A 26,480-nucleotide genomic window follows, 5' to 3' on the forward strand; every position below is an offset into this window, starting at 1 on the left:
GGTGATGACTCTGACTGTGGATCTAAGTGAACGGTGGGTGGGAAGATGTAGGTGAGAAGGAAGGCAAACATACGAGTACATGGAATCAGAGGTGGTCAGTGCGTACTCGAGTACAACCAAAACAAATCAGGTTGACGTCAACCACTCAACTCAACTTTGTTTACCTCCACTTTGTTTCAGTGTTGTTGCCTCCACTTCCCATGTCCACCTTACCCTCCTACCGATGGATGATTAATGGGCGCATGTACCGATGATTGCAGCTCAAATCAATATACGCATCTTTCTAAGATACTCTTTCCTTCCCTCATTCTCCCTATCCCTGATCACTAGTACGGGTTCCCTCTATCAGCCACGATGAGTCGCCTGTCTCCCACCGCACCTTCTTTTCAACCTAGCAATCCCCCCGCTTCTATCCAGATCAGACAAGCCTACTTGGCCGGAGGAGGAAGAAGAGGACATACCATGGTAAGTCTCCCAGAAGTTCTTGATATTGCTGCACAGTATGAAGTTCCATCGATTCGACGTCATACCGACCCACCCCACTTTAGTTCCCGCACCGCTCAAGAGCCTCAAATAGAGGTGGTCAAGGACGATACAGCCATTACCCTTATCATCGATCAGACATGGTGCCATCTAGTGTCAGAGTTCCTAATTCCCAGGTTGGAATTACACCTGAACAGAAAGCCACCGGATCAGAGATCATCGGCCATAGCGATGGCGACAATCAACAAACGGCATCGAACATCAAAGCAGTTTTGAACACCGACGCTGACGATGAAGGAGATATCAAGAAGGAGAATGATGCACCAACTAGACCACCTATACATCCGTATATGGCGGTCACTCCTGCTACTGAGGGAGAAGAGGTCCTTTCGGACCGAACCACACCTATTTCCGGACAAAGTCAAGAAGCAGATGACATACTCAAGTATGCCTTTCAAAGTCAATTCTCGAATGACTGGAGACATAGGGATATCTCTCGAATTCCCAATTCCAATCAGGAGAATATCTGGGAGAGTCAAAACAACCATCTTCTAATGAACAATCACTCTCAATCTGGGCGAAGCACTTATGAAAGGTCAACCTTGGGTAATCCTGCTCCTGCTCCTCGAGTTAAACGGGAGAACTCAATCAGCTTGGCTTCAAATGACGACCACGGCAGACACAGCCGCTTCTCATCCGAGCATATCCGACTAGACGGCTTGGGAGAAGGAAGATCAAGAAACGGGTATGGTCGAACGCTCATGGGCGGACAAGAGTCTGGTCGAGGAGTGATTGGGAACACGTCTCTCGAAAGTGATGAGAATGGAGATACTACTGTTGTAGTCAGCGAAGCAGGATGTGATATCCCGATGATTCGAGAACCATGGTCCACTCAAGCTCAAATACCTCAAGGAAGTTGGGGAGGAGAGATAAAAGCTAATATTGGTCCTCATACCATATTCCTAAATCCCGATTTACCACCTTTGGCGATTGAGCATCCTGCAAGAGTTTGGAACTCGATGATCCATTCTCTCGAATCTCACCTTCAACCGGTCATAAAATGGGACTATGAGAAGGTCTTGCTTCAACACCAAGGTCAAGGTTCGTCGCTCCCAACGTAGATATATACCATATAACTGACAGACTGCGTTTAGACACACTCTGGATGGCTCAGCTCACCCTCGTACTTCCCTCGACCCATCCGACTATCACTGGACACCCCTTGTTTCGAAGTTTACCTAAGAATCAATGGAAGAAGGAATACGTGGCGGCTGTGGAAGCGATAGGTGGAGTCAAGAAGTGGGTTGGTGAGCCCAGAAAACTCAAGGTAAGAGCGTAGTGATCAAATTCCCTATTAGTGCAAGCTCATGGGATGATGGTGATAGGCCGACGCTCAGAACACCACTCTGGTCAAGTGCATCTCTGAAGATGCTCTCGCTTGGGTCCTAGCTCCCAATGGCGTTCGAGAGTTCCAAGAGAGCGACGATGAAGATGAAGACGAGGCGATTGCCAATCCAAATACTGGAATGACTAACGTTTACTCCGCTCAGAACGATTCTGGCAATCAATTCCAACATCTTCATCCTGGACTTCAAAGCATGGTGCTTCATGCGCCTTCGCAGTCGGATGAAACAAAACTGCAGCCTGGTTCCGAGGCGCACAGTTTCGAGATTCAAATCGATGAAGATGACATTGGAGTGAACCCAATCGCTACTCCGACGATTGGACCTCCTCCCCACACTGAACCTACAGGAAGACGCTAGACGTCATTCCAACTCTTCATGGATGCACTTCATCGAACACTCGGTCCTGGAGGCGTCGATATACCTAATCCCGCATCTTTCTCATCTAATTGGGAACCGTTTACCAATAGTAAGCTAGTTCCCAGGAAAGCCAACAAGGAGGGAAACATAGAAACTAACGCCTCCCATATGTAGAATTTGGCTGTACTCTAACGATCGGCTCGCCTGGAAATGTCAGGTTATATCAAGAACCGAGCACTCACACTTACGCCGAAGAAGCTCAAAATGCCGTTTGTCAAAAAGCCTTGGACCTCAACGTCGTTGGGTTGATGGAATGGCTCAAGGAAAGCCTTTTACCTCCCGCGCCACGAACTGTCGACCCTATTTCTGAAGAGCAGCCTAAGGAGATTATTGTGAGACCGCCTCAATCTGTTGAAGGTAGTGTTGCTATTCCAGTGAAAGATTATAAGCCTAGTTGGCAAAGTGAATTAGCAGGTGAGTTGATATGTAGCACCGGTTTTCCGTCCTCAACTCATCGTGTCTGCTTGGCGATAGCTTTCTGCTCTGGAACGGGGAGGCCGCCTCCAGAATATCATGAACAAAGTATCATGTATGAAGGGATTCCCGAGGTCGTTAGCGAAGTGACAATCGGGGCTCAAACTTTCTCCGTCCCGTGAGTTCCCCGAGACTTGCCACAAGGTGTCAAACATTGACTTGACTGAAAATTCGATACTTTGTACTGTAGGAAGCATGGGAGATCGACCGAAGAAGTCCAAGAATACCTCGCTAGGAGAGTTCTGATGGATCATTTTGGCTTCAAGCCTAGAGAAGAGGCACCTCTGGTAGTATCAACTTCTAAATCATGAAGCTATCATTCCTCACAGCCTATGGGCGTATTGCATGTGGTCTCGATGACCCGATGTATGCTTCGCTCTGCAAAGTATCATTCCCTTATCGTACGTATATCGTTCAACTTCGTTCATGTCCCCTCGGTTATAACGTATACACATATCGTTTCCTTCAATTATTTGTAACGTCTAATACTGTGTATCGTGTAATGTCATTCATACCTTTCATCATACAATATTGAGTCCCATACATTACAATGTATATTACATACACATACATGAATTTCCCAGATTAAGGATGGTGATATATAACTACAACCTCGATTTCCTCTGCGAGTCTCTTATCTACTTCTGATGTACAACAACATGCGATATAACCATATAACAAGAGCGACAAGTATTACTACACACTACACAATCAATTCCGACATAGAGGACTGTAATAAGATATAGGAGAACTTTGTAGTCCCCCTGATCTATCCGACATGTATATATCTATAGTTCCTTCTTCTGTATCCGACGATCGTGAGGTGTCATCAGAATTGGAAAGAAGGTTTATACGGAATGTCGACCAATCGATAGATTTACCCCTGATCGTTACTGGAGCTGGCATTGGCATAGATAAATGGATTTCCTGTCGAGGACCAGAAAGAGTTGTGGAAGGTGAAGGTGAACCAAAGTTGATACCTAGACCTATACAATCCGGACTAGTAGGATAATTACTACTTCCGAACCTGGGTTGAGAATATCCTTCCCCTCCTACGTCCTCGGGTTGTGAAGGATAACCGTCTTGGATGTAGTGATGGTAGTGAGGTAGATTTAAGATATCTGAAAAAGGGGTTATGATCAATTCTTCCAACCCTGATTCTGATCCTACATCTGATATTGGTGATTCGAACTGGGATATACGATCGGAACGGAGGTGGAAACATGGGGAATGACCAAAAGATGATTCTGACGAGTGATCATCATCATCTTCTTCCATCTCCATATCCATATCCATTGTAGTCCGTGGATATGCATTGAGGCGTAAACAGTCGATAGAATCTCGTAGACAGCTCGTAGGACGTAATATAGGTGAAGGTGGACATTGCTCTATATCCATGTCTATGTTCAAAGCACTAATGGAAGGACGTCGGGTGGAAGGGAACGAAGACAGGATGTCTGAATATCCAAATGGATCTTCCTCCCCTTCTGCTGAAGTTATACGGGACATTGATATTGATTCGAGGCAGGGTACGTTGAGTAACCCCAAGCTGGATTGTCCGCATTCTCCTTCGGTGGGATAAGGGAACGTCGGGATGGATAATTCGGATTCAGGTGAGAGTTCACTGATCTTCAGTGATCTTTTCCATATGGTCTTTGGCTATTGGTATGGATCAAGGGATATGTAAGCCAGAGATGGTAAGCTAGATTCTAAGATGTGACCTACCGCCGTGGACAGGGTCAATAGGTCTATCTCGTCTTCAATTATCATTGGTGATTCTTGATCTGAGTTTGGAGAGTTCAGATATATACCTAGAACCATGGTTGGAAGAGTGTCGATTAAGGTATGTTACAGTAATGTGTCTTGTCTTTGGGATCCTTCGATGTTGTAGTCAATCAGATTTACAGAGTGATGAATACAGTCGTTGAGAAATGGTCATCCTCCTTCGTGTTAGATATATACAAAGCCATTCGCTCCCCAGGAGGACCGACATGCTCCGACCAATCGGCCAGTCGGCTGGAACAAGAAGATCCCAGAATCGGTATGCATTACGCACTTCCTTCCTTTAGACCTGTTCTGTTCCAGTTCCTTGACAGGGCAAGGTAGAGGTAATAAGGTTACAGTAAGGTGCGGTACAGCCAAAGTAGGGCAAGGGTACTGTTCAGGTTACGGTAGATCACATCACATGTAGTATGTATATTCACATGTCAGATCTCCCCCTTTCCTCTCGTCTCTGGGCAGGTTCTGGGGTAGATTTGGTAATTCAGGGACCTAAAATAAGACATTGAGCATACCACACTCGATAAAGTTGCGTAAATCTTTTACACGCCACATGGGAGTATGTACGTCCTGTTTGAGTTTCCTGATAAGAAGATCACATACCATACCGTAGTGTGATTTGATCTACACCCACTTGTTCTTATCGCCCAGCGCGTTGCCACTGATTTGTTTGGTTTATGGGATAATCACGTACAGTTTATGGCATTAGAGTATTTTGTTCTTCTTCTTTTTACCTCATATGAATGATGGCTATCGACGGCGCGATGAGACTCTTTAGTACAGAGGAAGAGAAAGAGGTACTATCCCGTACATTGTGTTATCTTCGGACCCGAAATACTGTATTGCTAAACAAGAAAAACAACGTGATAGGTACAGTGTGGAGAACAGAAAGAAAAGAAGAAAACACTTAGTCTGGAATTGGGATGTTTAGGCACCACGCTCACCACTTCTTGCTTACTCTCTTACTCTTCCCCATAATTAATTCTAAGCTCTTTACGCTACGGGATCAAGTTTGATCTACTCTTACCAACGTAATGGGAATGAGATCGACCTGCCGGCTCTTTGCAATCACTGGATGGAGGTTGCCTATCATGCCGAAGAAAGCTGTTATGCAACTTGTAAAGAATTAGTTCGGTTCCCACAATTCTCCTTCGAAGGAACGTTTCAGCTATGTGAGCTGAGAAAGGTGATCTGCTGATACCCCATCCTGGAGGTATACCCATGTAGACTTAAATGAAACACTACCAAACATGTCAAATTAGACATATCATATCGCTTTTGAGAAATGAGATCTGAGGGTGCCCAGGCGAGACATGTGATCGAAGATGCGTCCTGCAAGTCAGGATCCATGCTGATGGGAACGTGATCGTGAACGTGATGAAACGAGTGGATCTCAGGTAGGAATGTCATGGGATGTTCTCGGTGGTTACCCTAAATCGAAAGATACAAACTATGGTATGAGACAAAGCTGAACCTGGCATTTGTACCGACTGTAAACGTGAACGCGAGTGGAGCTTGCAATGCTGAGCGATCGAAGTGAGACATTCACAGTATCCTGACGATGCGGGAGCAATAACTTAGGTGTCGGATCGATGAGATCTCGTCCTATCGTCCATCCCGTTGCTTCCTCCTCTCTGGTCAAGTTTTGGTCTGAAAAGACAAAAAGCATAGGTCGAGTCTCTCGCCCAGGCCTGGGTACGAGTGACTTGCAAGGGGACTCATCACAAAGACACGTGGAACTCACGTTATTGCCACGATACACTACGTTATGATGCAGCCGTGCCTTGACGGTGCAGTTGTGTTACCGGACTCGGCCATGTCCATGTCCATGTCATCGTCAGACGTCAATCCTTGAATCTTTCGCTTCCCAGTCCACATTCCTCATATCTCACCACCAAAGGTACATTGACAGTCCACCATGGACGAGATAACAGCCACTCCAACTCTCGATGACATAATATCAGCTACATCCACTTTGCTAGATATTATCTCGACTTCCACCGCAGACAACTCTATAGGTATAGGATTCGATTATCCGAATGGGACCAGTCCATTCGACGTATTTGACAATTCAACCATATCAGATCCCGGTATAGGTACGATATCAGATTCAGAGGGGAGTTATGTACTGGTATGTGACCTGCTCGAGGTTTCCCCCTTGGTGTATACTGGACTAATGGGACAAGGATATCTAGAATACGTTCATTGGTCTACTGATTGTGCTAGTCGCTTCGGTGTTCAATGCTCTAGGGTTGAATCTGACGAAATTGGATCATGTAAGACAACAAAGTATACCGAAGAGGCAGAGGAAGAAGGAGTGGATGAGGATACTATGGCTGAGTGGAATGGGGATGTATATGTAAGCTTAAATTCACTCTGAAGATAATTGCTCAAAACCATATACCCGTTGTTGATCCGTTTGAATCCTTGATAGCGCATCACAAGTCTGTGAGTTATCTTAAGATGTAGTAGTAGTGACGTAGCTGATCATGATGATCAGTTGGCTCTCCACTGGCTTTGCGGTATCTGCGTCCAGATTGGGTAGCACCCTTGGGCAGCTCCTCATTGGTTTTCAACTTCTTATTTGCGTACTGGCTTGTTGGAACTCGTAAGTTGGACCATATGCTCCCTCGTGATCGACCTATGCTGATTAATGCCATAGCCGTTACTCCCACTGATATACACGGTACTATAATTATCATCCTTGGTGTCATCTTGATTATCATATTCTCTAGTATAAATCATGGATTAACCCAATCTCTGGATATCGAAAGGTAAGCTCATTCACCATTACCATGTCACACTGGCTAAGAAGCCTAAACTGACTTTCGACGCAAATAGACTGAACTCACTATGGTCTCGAGCATCCTGGCTGGTCTATTTCCTATTCATTGTCCTCTTCACGGCATCCACATACCTCGTCTCTTCATTATTCGCTTCACTCCTAGCCTCAAGAGCTTCTTTTTCCCCTTTACCCTCACCAACTCTTGAACTTCCCACTTCTCGACCCAAATCTACAAATGCAATCAAATCCTTCTTCAAGCGGATATCAAACCCTGTCAAAGGAATCGAGAACATCGCTGTCAGGAGATTAGAAGCTTTCTTTGCTAGAACCGATGATGCTAGATTAACTTGGCTGCAGGGTATGGGATGGGCTGTGACGGGTGGTAGTCTAGCGGGATTATGTTTGGTATTCACCAAAGCTGCTGTAAAACTCTTCGGTTTACCTGGACATCCTGTAAGTTCTCATATTTTCATTGAGTCCTAGTTGTAATTTACATATGGAAATTTTTACTTATGTCTGTCTATAGCTCGTACACCCATCCGCCATCATCACCTTACTCCTGGTGATCATCACTGCTGTATTGCAGATTGTATGTCTGGATAGGGCATTGAAATGCGCAGATACCGTCGTGGTAGTGCCTCTCTTCTACGCAGGGTACACTGTGTTTGGGTAAGCCATTTTGTACCTCTCGCATGGTTGCTGAAATAGCTCATACGGTTCTCATTCAGGTTCATCAATTCATTGATCTTCTACAATGAGACTGGACAATACGCACGATGGGTGAGCTAAGTCTTGACAGGACGTTCTGCTCCTAGGACAACCTAACATCTCCTTGTCACAGGTTCTGGTTGCCGTGTTCATCTCTATAGCCGTATTGATCTCAGGAGTGGTAAGTTGTATCGACTAGTCCTCAACTAATCAAGCTGAACATTCATTCATCTAGGTATTACTATCACTAAAATCATCCGCCAAAGCTGCTCCTGACCCATATACCGTCTCTGCCCAACCTTCCAACTCGATGCGCCTGAGACCTCGAAATCACGCCAGGACACAATCGGGAGTGACGGATGCTGAATCTGGACCATCGTCTTCCAAGTACGACGGAGATGATGTTGACGCTCTGTCGGATGGCGTGGTAGAACCTAGAGATGTATTATGGGAAGTGGGGAGTGTAAGTGATCCCTCGGATGACGAACTCAAGGAGAACGAAAAGGGAAAAGGAAAGGGTGTAGGAGGGATGAGAGGTGGGACAGGTGAAAGAAGAGGTTTGTTAGGTGATGACGAGGAGGATATTCATGAGGGAGAACATGAAAGAGATAGGATAAAAGGTGGTACAGCAGATGATCAAAATGATAGGATAAGAGGAAACCCTTTCGTGGATGATGGAGATGGGGATGATGGATTTGGCGAGTACGAAGGCGTAGAACATGAAGATGTGCATGAGACGAAGTCTGGTGAAACTACTCCGAGGAAAGGAAGTAGGTAGATTGTTAGAAGAAGTACTTTGTGTTACTTGATCGGTATTGAATTTCGTTATAGTATAACGTCAATGCATATTTGGGTTCTACTTGTCCTTGAACCTACGATGCCATCCCTTTCGGAAAGAGTGCATTAAATTCTACTAAATTATATCCTAGGTTACACAATCACTCTTGATGGTTCTCCCTCATTCAATTGCTCGGGTACCAACTCCAACTCATCTTGTAAATCCTGTACGCCCGAAATCGCATCGATAGCTGTACCCTCCATGACCAACCACTTGTATTTCAACACATGATACACTTGCAGTTCATCTGTTGAGATCAACTCTAATCCCGGTATATTTCTTATCGATTTATGGAAATTCCATAATCCTTCATCATGTAATTTTTCAGGTGAGTAGACGAATAAGATTGATAGATCTTTAGATGGTCCAAATTTATTGATCACTTGAAATTCTTCTTGGGTTTCTTGGGGAGTAGTAGATTTTTCAGAAGAAGAGGAAGAGATGATAGGTTCGAGATCGATTGGGTTTTCCGTTTTCACCACTTCGTTGGATAATGCTCTTGAAGCTTCGTTCGTACCCTTCCATTCTCCCTCATTGAGATTATCCACTACCCTCAATAGGCCGGAGTTCAATTTGGACGATAGGGCGATTTTTAATCCTAGGTATCTGATCTTACGGGGTAATTTCTGGGACCAATCTTTAGGGAAGATTGGATGGATAGGAGCACCTCCTCGTCCTGTGAATCAGGCGAATGGCTCATCAGCATTTGCTTATACAATATACCTCGATGTGTCATTTGATTGATGTCTCTTCATTCCCTTATTTCATCAAATGATGGGGGCATGATGGCGCACAACACAGAGCGATATGAGATATGACTCACGGGTACCACTGCTTGCATCTCCCACTCTCGCTCTACCAGTACCCTTTTGAGGTCTCAATTTCCTTCCAGAGTAGTTGACCGTTGATCTCGATTTGGTACTTTTCGTTCCCTACGTCGTTGACAACAGGTTAGCTTCATTTTCATTCTAGTTCTGCTCCACCCATTCATCCCTGAACCAGAACACCACAAGGCAGCAAACACTCACCGATCTCAATAAGGAGAGATACCATACCACACATCTATGTAAGATATCTCTCCTGATGGGTTGTGCAAATATATCCGGTGGAAGAGAAACGACGAGGCCCTAGAACAACATGAACCGTTAGCATAAACATGGGTATCCTGCGGCAGTGGATAGTTGACTTACTGATTCAGATGGGAGCGTTGGGGTGGAAGAAGCTAAAGAGGAGATGGGTAAGAGGATAGGATCGAATTGTGAATTTGATCTAATCGAAGAAGATTCTACGCGATCTTCATATTAGCTTGACAATCTTGCATGTCAATAAGGGATGGGTGCGGAAACAATATATACCATTGCCATATCCCAAAGCTCTGTCGATACTCTCATCAGCCTCTTCCGATAATTCCTCAAAATTGATATTTGAAGGTAAATCCTCTTCCAGCTCCGCTGCTTCTCCTTCTAATGCTGCCTCAACATTCTCAGCTGGTGAGGGTTGGGCCGTAGTTGGTGGGGCATTGGATGTAGTAGCGTAGAATCTGGGCAATCTGCTAGGTCCTGCTAAAACGGATCGGGAGAGGATCGTACGTGATATAGGTCGAGAAGAGGATCTCAAAGGCTATTAGGAGATGAAGGAGGTGAGCTGAAGTCCTAATTCATGCTTTCGGCCATGCGCGAGATAGCCTACCTGAGTCAGAGATGGTATCAACCGGGAGGCAGATTTCATATTGTTGTGGTCGTATCTGAAACAAGAGTGATTGAACGATGTATATATCTCATAAGGAGCAAAGTGGAAAACCAACTTTTACGAAGTTGAAGGGTCCAACAGGATCTGAATCTCGAGCTCGAGGTGCAAAAGCGGACATCTCCGCCATATTTACCAATCTGAAAGACTAATATGGCAATCAGGTAGATAAATCCTCTTGCTGCGTTGACTCATGCAAAGTACGATAGGGGCTATGAGCCCATTATGGTACGCTGGCCATGTGGAATGCCATTCTCACGGAACGTTCATTAGATCCTTTGTCGGATGCTGACGGTCCTCGTACTGTATCCAGCTATTCAGCAGTGAGACCTTAACCTCATTCAGTTTCCAACACGTTTACTGAATGTGGCAACTATGACTATCGGGTAAAGCAAGACTTGCCTTGACTTGACTTCAAGCCTTGTTTCGAATATGAATGAATGACAAGAGAAGGGAATGATAAACAATATGAATGAGTTTGCATGTATCTGCATTCAGTAACTTGCGACTAGACTAGTTCAGTCGGTTTGACAATGCTATTGTCGGAGATGCACACATGTATACTAGATGCCGCAAAGATATAGGTATATTTGTTCTCGAAAGATATATAAACGACTCTGCCTCCCGACAGACCCCTTCTTTTCCTTCTTCATTCACAAATTCATTTCGCTCGTTTTTAATATATCCATTCGCTTTTCTGCCCAATTTACTATTGTTTTTTTTTTCGTTACTACAACTATTTCAAGTTCCAGCCTTTTGATAAAGCTTCTATAACACTTTTATTTTCTTTTGTAAAGAACCTACAAATCCACAAATCCATAAAGCAAATCAATCAAAGTCACTTCTTAAGCTTTAAAAGCTCATTACACTCGTTCTCATCAAATTCAATTATTTACAACAAACAAACAAACAACAAACAAGACAAAATGAGAACTACCATTACTTTTGCTCTTTACGCCATCTCCGCTTCTGCCATTATCGTCTCTGCTGCTCCTGTCGTCCCTAACTCCTTTGGGGGTGTAGTGGTCGCAAGAGATGGTGGTTCGGCATATACCGGTGCAGGAGGATCTGCCGTTGGTGGCTCTCTTGCTGAAAACAATTCTGCCCAACAGGGTGGTTTGGCAGGTGGAGATGACATCCTTGGAGTCGCCTCTGGTAATGCAGGAGATGGAGGTAAAGCCACTTCTGGTACTGCCTTGGGAGGTACCGGAGCTACTACGTAAGTCATCACTCAGCTAATCCCTCTTTTCGTGAGGAATTAGTTAGCTGAAACGGCGATTTCATTTTATTAGTGTGTCCTACGTTAATGGTCAGCCGGTCGTTAGCACTTCCAATGGTGGTAGTGCCTATTCAGGTGTAGGTGGAAATACCAATGGTGGTAACATGTAAGTATACTATTTCTCTTTATGAGATCGGTGTCAGTAGCGTTTGAGTAGATCAGCTTATATATGCGTGATAAATGGTAGCAACCAAAATAACAATGCTGGACCTTACACTCCATACTACTCTAATGGTAGATGGTACTACGATTACGATAACACCGCTGCTGCTGGTAACCTCGATGCGTTGAATGTCGCAAGTGGAAATGCCGGTGATGGTGGTAGGTCTTCTTTTTCCCACCTATAATCTATTTATCTATTGGGGAACGGGTGCACGCTGAGCTGACGATGGTTGGCTGGTTTTGTAGGTGACGCTTCTTCTGGTGCTGCCATCGGTGGATCAGCCTCTCCTGTTGGAGCTTACGGTTGGCCAGTAAATGGTCATACTAGATACTACTAAGTCACTCTTAGTCAAGAATCGCTTATAGCCTAGTATCGTAGTTGTGTGTATTTACTTTTTCATCCATCCTCTTGAAGGTTATTTTGTTTTATTTATTTATATGTTGTAAATATACCTTTTCATACGCTTTCAACAGCGTTTCGATCAATAACCTTCTTCTCCTCTAGATTCCTCCTTGTAGTATACACTGTATAAACCCTCTCTAACGGGGTTAGTAAGGTTGGATCATCTCACTGGAACGGGATGATCCACATCATTTAGTGTATACCGAGGATCAATGGAATGGATGGGAAGCAGGGATATCCGTTGTGGTATATTTATTTCTATGGGCATGAATGATATATGAAAACATCTGATCGAGGTGCAAGAGCAGTTGTGCGGAGATATGATTTATGATCCTGTGAGGTGTGATGAACGTACAAGATGATATGAGCTCCATTATTATGATATCCCGTGCAGCTTTATTTATCGCTTTTAGACTCAATGCATGGGCCGTGCCATCCGAAAAGGGTTTATATGGACATCAGTGAAGCATGATGCTTGAATTGATGTCTTGAACGGATATAAGATGGGATCAGTAAATACGAGTTACATAGGCTGATTATGAAATCCCCAGATTCACTTGGTCAGATCTGGTGGTGATGCCGTGCATATCGGTGATAAATCCCTGTACTATCGGCGTTAAAGCTCATGCCACAGCCGTTACCATGGTATGGTATCACCGCGGAGAAATGTGCCACACTCATAGTCTCATGCTCATACTGTTGCACGCATGCAGGTCACTCGCTTTGCACCACGGCCTTCGTTGCTGCATCCCATCCATCCCATCCTGGCATAATTGAATTTCAAGGTTTTCGTCGAATTAGAGGTTTTTTCTTCTCTCCTACACAGCAAGATTGTGAGTATCATATACCTGTACTTATACCCTTCAACATCAAAGAGGACGACTGCTGACTAGGCTTACCGCTTTCTCCCTATCTCCCTCGCCCTTCCTCGATATCTCGACACCTCGATAAACCTTTCTATTGGATCCGCTAATTGCTGTTGGGATCAAATTTGGATACAATCACTATAGAAAAATGTCAGCCGTTCAAACTTTCGGCAAGAAGAAGACTGCCACCGCCGTGGCTCACGTCACCCCCGGTCGAGGTCTCGTTAGATTGAACGGATCTCCTATCTCCCTCGTTGAGCCGTGAGTATGGATTTTATCGAGGACTGTCATAGGATGGGAGGTGTGGTAGCAGGGATTGGCAGGGTGGAATGGAATGACCAAGGAATGGTTCTGGAAAGATATCGGAATGGATGAGTTGGGAGCGAAGCAAGGGGAATAGTAGAATATGAAGAAAGAGAAGGAATTGCATCAGGCTTGAAGATACGAGGGAATCATATGCTAATCCAATGTCAACCACAGTGTCGTCCTCCGATACAAGGTCTACGAACCTATCCTCGTCGTTGGTCCCGAGAAGCTCGCCAACCTCGATATCAGACTTAGAGTAAAAGGTGGTGGTCACGTATCTCAACTTTACGCTCTCCGACAAGCCATCGCCAAGGGTATCGTTGCGTGAGTGAAAATTCCGTCTCCGTCTAGAACAGGATCGGATGGAGAGAACGTCACAGCGACAACCTGTTTTCGTTGGATGTCTTTGAATGTCGGATCATAAAGATGATTGTGCTGACTGTTGCATACCACATACAGCTTCTACGCCAAGAACGAAGATGCCGCTTCTGCCCTCGAACTCAAAAAGACCCTCATCGCCTACGACCGAACCCTCCTCGTTGCTGATCCCCGAAGAATGGAACCCAAGAAGTTCGGTGGTCGTGGTGCCAGAGCAAGACGACAAAAGGTGGGTGCATCTTCTATTCATTGGTTTTGGTTGGGCATGATCAGATCGTATGCTAATGATACTTTTTCATCCTATAGTCTTACCGATAAGTCATTCGTCAATCATACATCTTTCCTATCTCTGTATATGTACCTTCATGCAGTCATTCAAAAGTGGAGCAGTGGCTTTTGTGGGATATATATGGAAGGTGGAAAAGGTTTTCTTTGGTCGGTTGGTTTATTTGGTGTGAGATGTATATCATGACAAAATATAGATGTTGGGTGTGTCAGACTAGTGGTGCTCCCTTGTCCTCTGACTCGCTATCCGATAAGAAGATTGCTCGCATTATTCATCTCGGTCTTGACGACTATAGTTGATCGATACGATTTTCATAGTGTACCATGTAGACCATTTTCGGCGTCCAGATGAGCCACGTGGCATCCGCGCACTGACCCTTGAAAATCAAGTCAAAACATGTCATGTTCGCGTTGAGTTGATTGTGTCTGATACTCATGTTTGGGATAATGACATGACGAGCAACTGAAAGCATCTTCACTACGTCTTATAACATAACCCCCGTCTTCTCCTCCTCCTATCATCACACTCCCTCATAATCTCATCAGCCCCATTCCCCTTTCCTATCAATCACAGACGGTTCATCTCCATTCACGCGCTCTCAAGTGTTTCGGAAAAACAATCAACGAACAAACAAGATACAGCATTACTTTGCTTGACGACCAACCCACTTCTTAGCTTCGTTCAACTCTCCCGTCACACCATATATGATTTTAGAGCATCACAGTCCCTAGTTGCCACCTGCAATTCATCCATACACCACCCAACCAAATTTTCCTCATTCTCATCTCAATACCATACGTGAATCATGCCTCCTAGGCGATCAATACCGCCCCCTTCGCCGGCGAGGAGTCTGAGAAATAATAGAGGGGACGATGAATGGGATAATGAGAGCATCACAAGGTGAGTGACGACTGTCTTTCAGCCTAAACCCGATGCATGTGCTACCAAATCAGGTTGACTCATATTGACGCATATTTATAGCACGTCCTTCAAAGTACCCAATCCTCGCGGAAAGAAAGCTACTACCAGCGCATCGATAGGGTTGAAAGATACGAGTGTCAAGTGAGTCCTCCTATCTCCAGCACATCAGTGAAGCTGATCATGTATATCACCAGCATCGCCGCAGCATTTCATGCCGCCCAAACAGGTCATTTACCTCCTCCTGAACAATCCTTCCAATCTCACACTTCCGCATCCGCATACAAACCTCCATCGAACCGATCCCAGCGAGCAGGGTCTCAGCGAGCCAAATCACCCTCCGAATCATTACAATCAGCTGCAAGAGCATTATCCCCCGTCAGATTCTTTCTCAGGTCCACCGAAGATGAGAATGGGGACTTTGATAATTCCGGTGCATACAATTCGTTCTCATCCCTTGGTGGTCCAGGTAACGGTTCAGGAGAGAGCTACAGCTATGCCGAAGAAGATGATTATGTCAAAAGGCTGCAAGCTCAAAAAGCCAAAGCGAAACCTCGAATATCGGATGGGAACTCGAAGAAGAAAAGGGGCAATAAATCCTTCGCTGAAGATTTACCTTATCGACCTGCAGAGGACGATGAGATCTATGGATCTGATTCGGGAGGTGAAGGAGAGGGAGTGGTCAGGACTGGTGCGTTAGATGGAAGAGCTGGGACAAGAGGTAAAAGGGAAGAAAGAGGAGAAGGGTATTTGGGCATGGGTCTAGGTATTCAACCTCGACAACGGAAGAAGGGAGTGAAGAGCTATGCGGAAGGAAGTGACGAAGATGATTCTCAGTACCAGCAGAATGGAGAGCCAGAACAGGATCACCACTCTCAAAGAGCTGTATCACCGTTTATGGAAGTTCCCAATGGGCATGGATCCACTTATCGAGCGAGATCACCTACACCTGTCGAACTTCTTCGAGCATTTAGTCCGAGATCACAACGTAAATCCCCTGCACCCACCTTCCATCCTCGTCGAAGAGTACCTGGAACAATCCGAACTATCATCACGAATATCCTGCACGGTGTGGTATTGGGATTACAGTACATCGTAGAATCAGTGGTCAATCTCCTCCATTCAATACTCATCCGTCCGGCCGAACGAATATTCGGATCCAGTCAAGGTATCTTACGGCGCTTGAAACAAGATTGGTGGAAGTACCTTGGTGCCATGTTAGCTCTCAACCTAGTTCTCAGAGCTTTAGACGCGCCGTGGAGAAGCAAAGGTGTATATAGAGCTCCAGATACTCCACCTAGTTCTATCGATGAAGTAGCCGCCAGGATCACATCCTTAGAGCAAGTCACAGCGGATATATCAGAGATGCTGAGGACCATAAGTAACGGAGAAGCGGAGAATAAACAGTTCACGCATAACATGCTTGGAAGAGTGGATAATTTGGAGAATGCTTTGATGGTAGAGAGTAAACGAGTGAGAACCATGCGAAGCGAAGAAGATGAAGCTGTGAAAGGCTTACAGAATTCCTTTGATGCCTTGAGGGCTGAAGTCAGAGGATTGGGAGATAGGGTATCAAAGTCTGATCATATTATTGGGTCCACACAAGATAAGGTCAACTCGTTAGGCGGAATCGATCGAGAAGTGCAAGATCTAAAGACTAGAGTTGGAGCGGTGGAAAAGAAAGTCTCAGACGCATTGGATGATGGAAGATTACGAGCTGCCTTGGAGAAGATCCTACCTGACAAATTACCTATCAAGATCAACTCTCGAGGTACAGTGGATATCGACCCAAGATTCTGGAGCGAGATGAAGAAGGTTATGATATCTCGTACGGATACCGAGGCGATGGTCAAGCGAGCTCTGTCATTGTCAAGGGGTGGAGTCGATATGGATGAAGGAAGAGTGAAAGCGTGGGCTGAAGAAGTCTTCAAAGGGAAATCAACGGAATATCTATCGAAAGACATGTTCCAGGATATATTACATCACGAATTACAATCGCTTCGTTCGGAAATATCCTCCATCTCTTCCTCTTCTTCATCGACATCCAATAAATCCAAAGCGTCGACTCCAGCAAGTGTTACGATCAAATCATCTAAAGGGGAAGATCTCACATCATTATTCAACGAACTTATCGATGCTGCCTTGCTTCGGTATTCGAAAGATACGATCGCTCGAACGGATTATGCGTTGTTCACTGCTGGAGCAAGGGTAATACCTCAATTAACTTCTGATACCTTGGTTCTTTCGTCCGCATCGAGATTCGGCAAGTTCGTATTGGGTTCGAAAGATGTACAAGGTCGACCTCCCGCTACTGCCTTGCACCCTGATATATCTGTAGGAAGCTGTTGGCCTTTCAAGGGTCCACAAGGCAGCTTGGGGGTCATGTTGACTAGGAGAATCAAAGTTACCGATATCACTTTGGAACATGCCCCGAGGGAGTTGGCTCTGGATATGACTACTGCACCGAAGACTGTCAAAGTGGTGAGTGAATCTATGGCAATATGATGCGAGATGCTGATAATTTGATGATTATCATAGATGGGAGTAGTGGATAATGAGGATGATAAGAGGAAATTACAAGAATGGTGGAATGAGAAGAACGGGTGGGTATCATCTTTTTCCTTTGTCCTTTGGGTTGTGTATTGACACCGAGACCATTGTTCGCCAGATCCGAATCTCCACCTGATCATCTACCACTCACGACGATACAATACGATATCAACTCGATATCCAACATCCAGACTTTCCCCATATCCGATGAGATCCAATCGTTGGGTATCAAAATTGGTATAGTCATTTTCAAAGTGGAAGATAATCACGGAGGTGATTTCACTTGTTTATATAGAGTGAGTCCGACCACGAGCTTCGATTCATAATTAAGAGTCTAACTAATGACTTGTCTACGTGTGATACAGGTCAGAGTACATGGTGAAGAGACGACTGATGATAATATGATGGCACGATGATGATGCATGACGAAATGAACAGACATGATTTTGTAACAAATATCGAAGATACCTTTATTATATACTTGTTTATACTGGATGAATGGAATATACACCTTAACTTACATGTATATGCATACTGGGGAATAATGGTCTAAGTTGCGATTGTTACCATGATTATGCATTCGAGACTTCAGATTATTGTACAAATTTATATGAATTGTCTGATGACATGATTAGATCTAACATTTAACATGATTTTGATATCTTGTATCTTGCATCTAGTATCTTGAACAGCAATCGTACTGGTACAATATAAAGAAAGTACTTGCCCTTCATATGTAAATATCACACAAATCCCTATCTAACATACCATTGTGTATATCTATGATGCCTGTGAAAATCCGTTCATGGAGATCACTAACTTGAATCTCGTCCTCCTCCTCATCAAGATTTGGAAGTACTCATACTCGTACTGCACAAGTAATCACTTATATACGAGCATCATATCATGCATTATTCAAGGATGACAAGAACTCAATCAATCAATCAATCAATCAATCAATCAATCAATCAATCAATTAATCCGAAGATTCATTTCTGATTCTAAGAACCCACTGTATATGACATGAATGAAGCAAATGAAACAAAGGAAATAAGATGAAATTGGAATATTGGATTGCAGTGGGAAGGGACGACTACCAGTACGGATCTAAATTACAATAATTATCATGTCTCGATCACTTTCATTTTTTGTAAATCTGTAAATCTGTAAGGAATAATTTGATGAGTGCTGTAAAAATCGATTCAAACTAAAGAAGGAATCTTATCTATCTACATTTTCAAATAACGTCGTAAAGATACCTGATCGAAAACAACAGATTTATTGTGGACCAGCTCCAGCTGCAGGCCCAGCACCAAGTTCCAATTTCAATTTGGCCACAGCTTCCTCTAAAGAAGGTGGATCGTGGTGAACTTCCAATTTCGGCGCTCCACCGTGTCCCGATGCAGCAGCTTCAGCTTCTCGGGCTTCTCTTTCCGCTCTTCGCTTTTTGGCGGATGAGAAATCTGGTGCGGGGAGATTGAAAAATACCCATGGCTATACATGCGAGATACCCAATATTAGTCAATATGAGGTCGAGCAACAGAGCACAACGTCAAACATAGCTCAACTCACAGGCACACAATTCGCTACTGCCCTTCTCATACCGGTTGATAAACATTGCAGACCAATTTGGTATGCGGCTATAAATTTGATTATAATGATAATCATAATGAGCATTTTATTTCAACAACTGACCAAGTGAATGAGAGAAAGAATATTCGCTCACAATTCATCCACCCAAACCCTTCTCGAGGCACATATCTGAAGTCAGTACCTTGGTTACCACTATCATATCAAGTGAGTCAGTCAATCATCTGAAGCCACATGTGACACGTAGTCCACTCACTATTCAGCATCCACCATATGACTGAGTTCCACCGCATCGAATTTCTCAGGAACAATACCGTTGAAATCGACAAAGGAGAGTGTCATCCTACATCAACATCAAATTGTCAGTTTCCTATCATACTAAACCTTTAAGCTAAAGATATAGCTTACATGTATATCCATCTGTAGGCTAATCTAGCCGCATCATCCACGAAACCATATCTCTCCAAACCGACCCAAGCCATAATTTGATGTGGTGGCCAAGCATATGGGTAATCTAAAGATGATTGATACTTCGTTAGTGCTTTTACTTGGACAATTACGATGACGAGATTCGCACTCACCCCATTGTCGGTTAGGTCTGTCTAACGAGATGATACCTCTCGATTCTTCCGTACCCGAAACGAGTCCACCGGCAACTTCGAGTTTCGGTAAAGCGTATCTGACAAGTTTCAAGGCTTGGTTCTCTGACGCGCAACCCGCCCATAATGGCCAAAGGGCAGTGGCAGATTCGTAACGAGCTTGTTTCTTCGCTTTGGTATCGTAATCGAAATACATCCCATGTCCATCATTCCAACAAAGTTCGTCCATAATCTCCTTTCTCTTCGCTGCTCGCTCAAACCAATGTTTGCTCGTCTGGATCACCGACGTCGATGTCTCTCGGGGTGCACCTGACTCGAAAGCTTCAGGGGTGACTGGCCATGGTGACAGGGGGAACTCTTCTTCAAGATCCAGCTCCCCATCGAAAGCAACCTCGATAGCCGAGGCAATATCAAATTCGTATTTGTAAAGCAACGAGTTAAGGTCGACTGTACCGAGATCCGCACATTTCTTGTCCAATCGATAAGAGGTATCATGACCTGATTCTCGTACACCTCGATCATGCAAGAAATACTCATCCAATTCTGGTTCGTGGATAGTAAGGTTGTTGTAACCTTCGATATACTCGTTGACTGAGATACCAAGTTTTTGGGCGTAGGGTTGGAGGATATGGGTAAAGTGGGTGGCTTCCGTTTCAGGTGGGATACCAAGACCGACAGGTCTGTATCGAGAGAGACCAGAGACAGGATCAAGGGATGGCTCAGACATCCAATAAGAGTGGTATTCTTTTATAGACGCTTGGATGACTCGTTTCAACCATGATTTGTTTTCTTCTTTTTGTGATCGATCAAGTTGATTGTAGATTTGTAAAGCGAGATCGGTAAGGAAAGGTGGTTGAGATCGACAGAGGTACTAACAATTGTCAGCTTTGTCATACTAGCATATCAACTCACATAAGATCGATTTCCATTCAACACCTTGTTATAATGCTTGATCTCGAACAAACAATGCTCCACAATACTCTTCGCGAGATCCATCTTTCCATCGACCAGGAGACCCAATGCCATAAAGTACTTAACAAGTCAGCGGTACTCCTTACTTATTCAGACTTACACTATCCCAACCATATTTCTCGTTAAACCTAGCTCCAGGAACGATGAAAGGGAGCGCTTCCAATTTGACTTTACCATCCGCATCTACCTTCCTGTCCATCGCCAAAGCTAAGATACCGGGTTTGTCGTTGAGACTCTTGACGAAAGCTGGATCATCACATTTTTGAGGTAATATATCGACGGTCAGATTGAGATTGGGTTTCTCACGAGCACTGGTATCAGGTCAGCTTTGCATTCAGATCATCGATGGCACTCACATTTGTCGATAATGTTCAGCTATCTCTTCTTCACCATATGGTATGTAAATTCTCGCTTTGGTATGTTGACTTCGATTCTTAGGATCGGCACATGCGACCTCCAAGCCCTCCGCATCAATCCTTCTTGTGAGAGCATTCCAGAACGAGTTCTTGATCATTCTCGACAGGCGATCAACTGGGTTTTCAGCAAGACGAGCTTCATCGAGAACAATGCGCTTTCGACCGTAATCTCTGGCCAGAGCAAGTTCTTGCAAGAGGTTCGAAAGCATATATGTTCCTCGAATATCGAATGTCTTGTGAGCGTTGGAACTTGCCGTTCCGAGAGACAGTAATTTAGGTCCAGAGTCGTAAATGGAGATTTGGAAACTGACGTTAGCTCATAATGCTTAGGGTTAAAGACTCACTTTCTATCAGTATCTTCTTGCTCTAACACAATTCTCATAGTTTCTTCTACATCAATCAGGAATCGTCGAGGCGCAGATGCGGTGGTTTCATCTAAAATCGTTTTATCAGTCACAGTCGGGAATTCGAAGAAACCACTTACCATGTGATAATCGTCTATTTCTGGAGATCTTTTCACCTCCCATTTGAGGTGGACGTCTCTTGGTTGTTCCGGCGACACCAGACTACATCATCAGCTACATTTCAAGCGATTATTGACTTACATTACTAAATGTCCTTGCTCTTGTCCAGACTTCCGCTCCTCCGTAATACTCATGTGGCTCCGCATGGACATCTGGTAATTTCGTTTCGACCAAGCCCAGCTTACCTACTCGCTGGGTGAGAGGTGGGATAGGTGGACTGGTGGCACCGTTGGTTTGAGGTTGAGGAGGAGGAATGCCCGCTCCTACAGCCGCGAGGGGATCGGCGACGGAGGGATCGGTAGGTGTTGTAGAAGCTGAGGCTGCAGTGGAGGAAGGTACTTCATGTTCGATGAAGAGGAGGTTTTTAGGGATAGGAAGCTGAAGATAATTAGCGACGATTTCAAATTGGATTGACTCACCTTTGCTTTATTATCTTGTATGTTGGCCATGATGAGCTGATTTTATCTATTCAATATCGACCAAATCTAGTGGCGATGGGGACAAGTGCTGATTGTGACTTTTGAACCAGGAGAGATCCCGGATCTTTATACGCGACAGATGAATGGAAGTGACTGGCGAAGGGAGAATGTTATTTTCTTGAGGGTCTGCAAAGGATGTGATATCGAAGACCTGTAGACAATCATCCAGACCATGTTCAGCTCAATACTTGGTTCAGCCCGCGAAATGGTGACAAGGGAATGGTATAAGAGATATCCGAGCGGAAGGATGTAGACAAAAGATAATATAACAGCTATCTCTCGAAATACGAAGTTCGAGAAACGAGAAGGCATAAAGTTTCAATGTAGAAAGCTCAGCTCACACGACCATTGAGATTGCTGAGAAGGAGTAGAAAGGAGCCGGGTAGAGGTAAGGTCTAGATATATGTCTTGCGCATCACCAACAGGAAGGATTAGTGGTGGAGTGGAAATCAGAATGGGAGGAGAGATTATACGATAGCTGAGCAGACATGACAGAAGAAGACTTCCTGTGAGATTCTCGGACCGAGGTTGCGAGAGTACAGGTAAATCAAAAGAGATCATCAGGTGAAAAGTAAAAGTAACGGTGTTTCAAATGAAGGATTGATCGACGAGATGCTCGGATCATCATTCCCCAGATCATATCGACTCGATAAAACGGGAAATAGACAGATCGTCACGTATGGATACACATCGCGTGATCAAGAGTCCAATTGGGGATGTGCCGAAGCGACGACAAACATGGGAGGAAGACGATGGAAGGAGGAGATGTGAAGACGGGATATGGATGATAGAGATTGCTGCTTACCTTCTAACCGTATTTCGATCTTGGTGTTGACTCCTGTCTATGAGATGAATGATGTGTTATTACACGACCAAGGATGTCTTCGCTCTCGATATTCAGTCTCCCAAATAGATTATCGCAGTTGCTATAGATGATAGATGAGAAAGACAAACGCGAAGTCAGTTTAGATGACCTGGAATGAAAGGAGAGATGAAAAGATGAAATCCAGATATATCGCACAGAGTCCTTTGTACTCGATCAAGTTGAAGTAGAGAGCCCACTCACAGCGTGTGTATTCCAAAATGGCTGAGTTGGATGAGAAGGAGAGTAAGAATGGGAATACGTCGAGTTGACTTGAATATGAGCAGGGTGCTCTTGTAAGGGTGAAAGAGGACTGATAAGCTGGAGGGGTTGAAAGTCTGAAATCGATGGATGTCGAATTGTCTGATGCAGTGATACCTTGGTGGATATGAGGGGTATATATGTATATAGTCTATGAGATGGAAGATAATACAGATGGGATAGATGGAATATGATAGATTGAGATTTGTAGTTGTAGTAGTGCTTAGTTGATTGGAGCTTAAAAACACGTTGTAACCGTGATTTCATTTTTTGCTGTATTATGATGATGTCAATGCTACCCCCTAGGAAAATCATCCGAAGTAGCTTAGACCCTTTCCTCACCATCAACGGCCAGACGGATACAAAGACACAAGACACCTGATCATATCATGCATACTAGATCAAATGTCCTCTTTCCTCGTCCGATCAAATGCACATCACTACGATCATGGTAGATCTATCCATACCCACTTGAACTAGCAGCAGGTGTTTGCTCTTTCGAGACTACCGTATCACGCTTGATCCTCATGTCTGAAGGATGTTTTACAGCAGATGATGACCCCTTTTTATGTTCCTTTCGCTTCGGAGTTGAGCAAGACCTTCGGGACACCTGATACCTCTCAGAGGACTGTGATTCTACGTTACGTTGATCATTGATCGCTTGGTATCGCCAGACCATCAGCTCAGAGCTGACCTGTCCTTTTTCGGTGTTGTCCGAAATGTCGTTGGTAGGTCATACCGGTTACAACAACAACAGCACTGTCATCATCATTTTCTATCTCGGATTCTGATCCTTAGCATTGTATATCAGTCTCAACCCGCCAAGAAGATCCACGAAGATCCAACATGCCTCAGAACCCAGCTTGGTAAGCCAGTGTTATTCGACCCGTCCCATGTGAAGTCTCAAGGCAAGGTCTTCCGTGCTGATCGTCTTTCACGGATATAGGGAATTGATTGAGCCATATTTGGTAAATACTGGATTATACCATATACCTGATCCCAGTGAGCCCACTAGTCAATCTTTCGTATGCTGACGAAGGTCTGCAACTGACTTTGTGCTGATGTTCGAATGGTATTGAAACAGCATACGGACGATATATCACTCCTCGTTATCCACCTCATACTGAAATACTAGACGATCCCAATATAATCTCCAAATATCGTAGAGTATTCTTACCGCCCTATAAATCATTCAAGAACCTACATGAAGCGTACGACACCACGCAGATTATCTATTCCGAAGATGTCAGTCTGACTTTACAGGAGGTAGAAGAGGGAGTGAAAAGAGGTGGAAGATGGGTATGTTACAGTACTTGGGAATATAAGGACGAACCGCAAGGTGGTTGGGAAGAGGGTGGGAAAGGTTTAGGCAAAGATATGATTCTATGTCATGGTATGTCTAGTCTAGCTCAATCACAATTGACTAAATCGTCATCCTTTTGATCTTTCGTTATGATTCATTGTTATCGTTTATTGATGGACGATAGTGAATCACGATTAGGACTAGGCGATTATGGATTGAGATATACACCTCATTTACATCATTTTCTAAAAGCTGGATTTAGAGTGATCATACCTGATTTACCATCTGTAAGTCCAGTATCCAGCAAACCCGAAAACGATCTTACGAGGGAATCTTGTCTTGTGATCTTGTGATTTTGTGATTTTGACGACAAAATCCAGCTGACATATTTTGTTCTCAATTGGCGCATGATACAGTACGGTCGATCAACAGGCGTTCATTCTTATCTACCATCTTTCCTTGTCCTTCCCGCTGCACTACATGTCTGCTTGACGGATGTGGTTCAGCAAGATTTGGCGAATGGTAGAGAACAGAGAAAGGTATTTTTGTGCGGAGCGTAAGTGATCTTGACTCACTCTCGATATACTCAATTTGTATGCCAATCTGAAATGCTTGATTATCTCACAGATCCATGGGAGGATGGACAGTGTGGGTCTCTGTTTTCTTCGTGCTTCTTGAACTACAAAAGCTCATACGGATGCATAGATTGTACTACCTACTCAAATATCCTCCAACCGAATTCGCTTCGGAAGTCGCTTCCCAAGGATCTCAAGCTGATAGTCCCTTGCCTGAAGAGGGACATGGAAAGGGTTACGATAATCTCGAAAGAGCAAAGAAAGATGAAAAGGTCAGAATCCACGTATCAGGTGCATACGTGATTTGTCCAATGGTCGAGGGTAAGCAATTTCGAATTACTTGGTTTGAGCTGAACTTATCGTTGTTCAACTGACTAAACTGAATAATGTTGTAGTATCAAAAGAATCTATACCGCCCAAGATCGTTCAGCAGATTGGCCGAGCTATATCATACGTAGCTGGTCCATTGCCTTTCGTTCAAGGTGTAAGAGGTAGGGTATCGGATGATCCTAGAGTAGAAGCTGATTTCGAAGCGGATCGTGAGTTTCTTTCTATATTACTCGTTAAGCAAGAGAAGAGGGAACTGATGTAATACGATATTGGGGATGTGCGTGTTTAGCATTATGCTATCACGGAAAATTACGAATAGCCACTGGTTTAGCAGCAGTAGAAGCCATGTCAGAACTGGAAAAACGAGCAGAAGAAATCAATGTTCCTATAAAATTGATTCATGGTAATAAGGATAGAGCAACTTCTCATCATGGTACAATCAAGCTTTTCGACAGATTACCCAATCCAGATAAACAATTACAGATATTCGATGACTACGAACATGGTAAGTGGTACAAATTCACTAGAAATATGACAGATATGATACTGATGCTGAGTTTGACTGTTGGTATCACTAGTGATGTTAAAGGTTGGTATTGATCAGGCGGATGACGAGAAGCGTCAGAGGGTGTTGGCGGATTGGAGAGCGTGGTTATTGGAGAGATGTTGAGATTGCGGACATATATAGATGAATGCACAGATAGATGGTGATGGGATGGGCAAAGTGCCACTGCATGAATGTTCCGTATAATGCCGAGTGGGTGTAGCCTGGTCCATGCGTGTCT

General features: G+C 44.2%; 9 protein-coding genes across 9 annotated transcripts; 6 read left to right on the forward strand and 3 right to left on the reverse strand.

Annotated features, from left to right (window-relative positions):
• Nucleotides 1-354: 354 nt before the first annotated feature.
• L199_008230 (uncharacterized protein) lies at nt 355-3,091 on the forward strand (the record flags this gene model as incomplete). The annotated part of the gene is made up of 8 exons (XM_064893912.1): nt 355-465; nt 549-1,584; nt 1,638-1,810; nt 1,869-2,180; nt 2,247-2,355; nt 2,421-2,720; nt 2,781-2,898; nt 2,971-3,091. 8 exons carry the CDS (start codon nt 355-357, stop codon nt 3,089-3,091), a joined length of 2,280 nt encoding a protein of 759 aa, XP_064749984.1.
• Nucleotides 3,092-3,491: 400 nt separating this feature from the next.
• L199_008231 (uncharacterized protein) lies at nt 3,492-4,601 on the reverse strand (the record flags this gene model as incomplete). Its single annotated transcript, XM_064893913.1, has 2 exons — nt 3,492-4,439; nt 4,506-4,601. The coding sequence occupies 2 exons, from the start codon at nt 4,599-4,601 to the stop codon at nt 3,492-3,494; spliced, it is 1,044 nt and encodes a 347-aa protein (XP_064749985.1).
• Nucleotides 4,602-6,477: 1,876 nt separating this feature from the next.
• L199_008232 (uncharacterized protein) lies at nt 6,478-8,830 on the forward strand (the record flags this gene model as incomplete). Its single annotated transcript, XM_064893914.1, has 10 exons — nt 6,478-6,690; nt 6,755-6,918; nt 6,994-7,007; nt 7,060-7,167; nt 7,222-7,333; nt 7,401-7,797; nt 7,871-8,013; nt 8,073-8,124; nt 8,186-8,233; nt 8,288-8,830. The coding sequence occupies 10 exons, from the start codon at nt 6,478-6,480 to the stop codon at nt 8,828-8,830; spliced, it is 1,794 nt and encodes a 597-aa protein (XP_064749986.1).
• Nucleotides 8,831-8,982: 152 nt separating this feature from the next.
• L199_008233 (50S ribosomal protein L4) lies at nt 8,983-10,618 on the reverse strand (the record flags this gene model as incomplete). The annotated part of the gene is made up of 6 exons (XM_064893915.1): nt 8,983-9,566; nt 9,714-9,822; nt 9,919-10,017; nt 10,081-10,175; nt 10,246-10,510; nt 10,580-10,618. 6 exons carry the CDS (start codon nt 10,616-10,618, stop codon nt 8,983-8,985), a joined length of 1,191 nt encoding a protein of 396 aa, XP_064749987.1.
• A 944-nt stretch (nt 10,619-11,562) lies between these two features.
• Nucleotides 11,563-12,415, forward strand: L199_008234 (uncharacterized protein; the record flags this gene model as incomplete). The annotated part of the gene is made up of 4 exons (XM_064893916.1): nt 11,563-11,855; nt 11,929-12,021; nt 12,103-12,236; nt 12,324-12,415. 4 exons carry the CDS (start codon nt 11,563-11,565, stop codon nt 12,413-12,415), a joined length of 612 nt encoding a protein of 203 aa, XP_064749988.1.
• Nucleotides 12,416-13,494: 1,079 nt separating this feature from the next.
• L199_008235 (40S ribosomal protein S16) lies at nt 13,495-14,348 on the forward strand (the record flags this gene model as incomplete). The annotated part of the gene is made up of 4 exons (XM_064893917.1): nt 13,495-13,607; nt 13,827-13,976; nt 14,112-14,259; nt 14,337-14,348. 4 exons carry the CDS (start codon nt 13,495-13,497, stop codon nt 14,346-14,348), a joined length of 423 nt encoding a protein of 140 aa, XP_064749989.1.
• A 773-nt stretch (nt 14,349-15,121) lies between these two features.
• Nucleotides 15,122-18,200, forward strand: L199_008236 (uncharacterized protein; the record flags this gene model as incomplete). Its single annotated transcript, XM_064893918.1, has 6 exons — nt 15,122-15,216; nt 15,298-15,378; nt 15,432-17,715; nt 17,773-17,837; nt 17,903-18,080; nt 18,150-18,200. 6 exons carry the CDS (start codon nt 15,122-15,124, stop codon nt 18,198-18,200), a joined length of 2,754 nt encoding a protein of 917 aa, XP_064749990.1.
• Nucleotides 18,201-19,062: 862 nt separating this feature from the next.
• Nucleotides 19,063-22,334, reverse strand: L199_008237 (uncharacterized protein; the record flags this gene model as incomplete). Its single annotated transcript, XM_064893919.1, has 12 exons — nt 19,063-19,278; nt 19,357-19,424; nt 19,511-19,569; nt 19,631-19,717; nt 19,783-19,888; nt 19,956-20,844; nt 21,046-21,256; nt 21,302-21,667; nt 21,733-21,796; nt 21,846-21,927; nt 22,075-22,205; nt 22,301-22,334. The coding sequence occupies 12 exons, from the start codon at nt 22,332-22,334 to the stop codon at nt 19,063-19,065; spliced, it is 2,313 nt and encodes a 770-aa protein (XP_064749991.1).
• Nucleotides 22,335-24,333: 1,999 nt separating this feature from the next.
• Nucleotides 24,334-26,365, forward strand: L199_008238 (uncharacterized protein; the record flags this gene model as incomplete). The annotated part of the gene is made up of 10 exons (XM_064893920.1): nt 24,334-24,353; nt 24,434-24,489; nt 24,572-24,880; nt 24,989-25,077; nt 25,207-25,346; nt 25,418-25,438; nt 25,496-25,686; nt 25,761-25,904; nt 25,985-26,200; nt 26,274-26,365. 10 exons carry the CDS (start codon nt 24,334-24,336, stop codon nt 26,363-26,365), a joined length of 1,278 nt encoding a protein of 425 aa, XP_064749992.1.
• Nucleotides 26,366-26,480: the final 115 nt, after the last annotated feature.

The sequence above is a fragment of the Kwoniella botswanensis genome, chromosome 3, assembly GCF_036426115.1.
Source record: "Kwoniella botswanensis chromosome 3, complete sequence".
Lineage (NCBI taxonomy): Eukaryota > Fungi > Basidiomycota > Tremellomycetes > Tremellales > Cryptococcaceae > Kwoniella > Kwoniella botswanensis.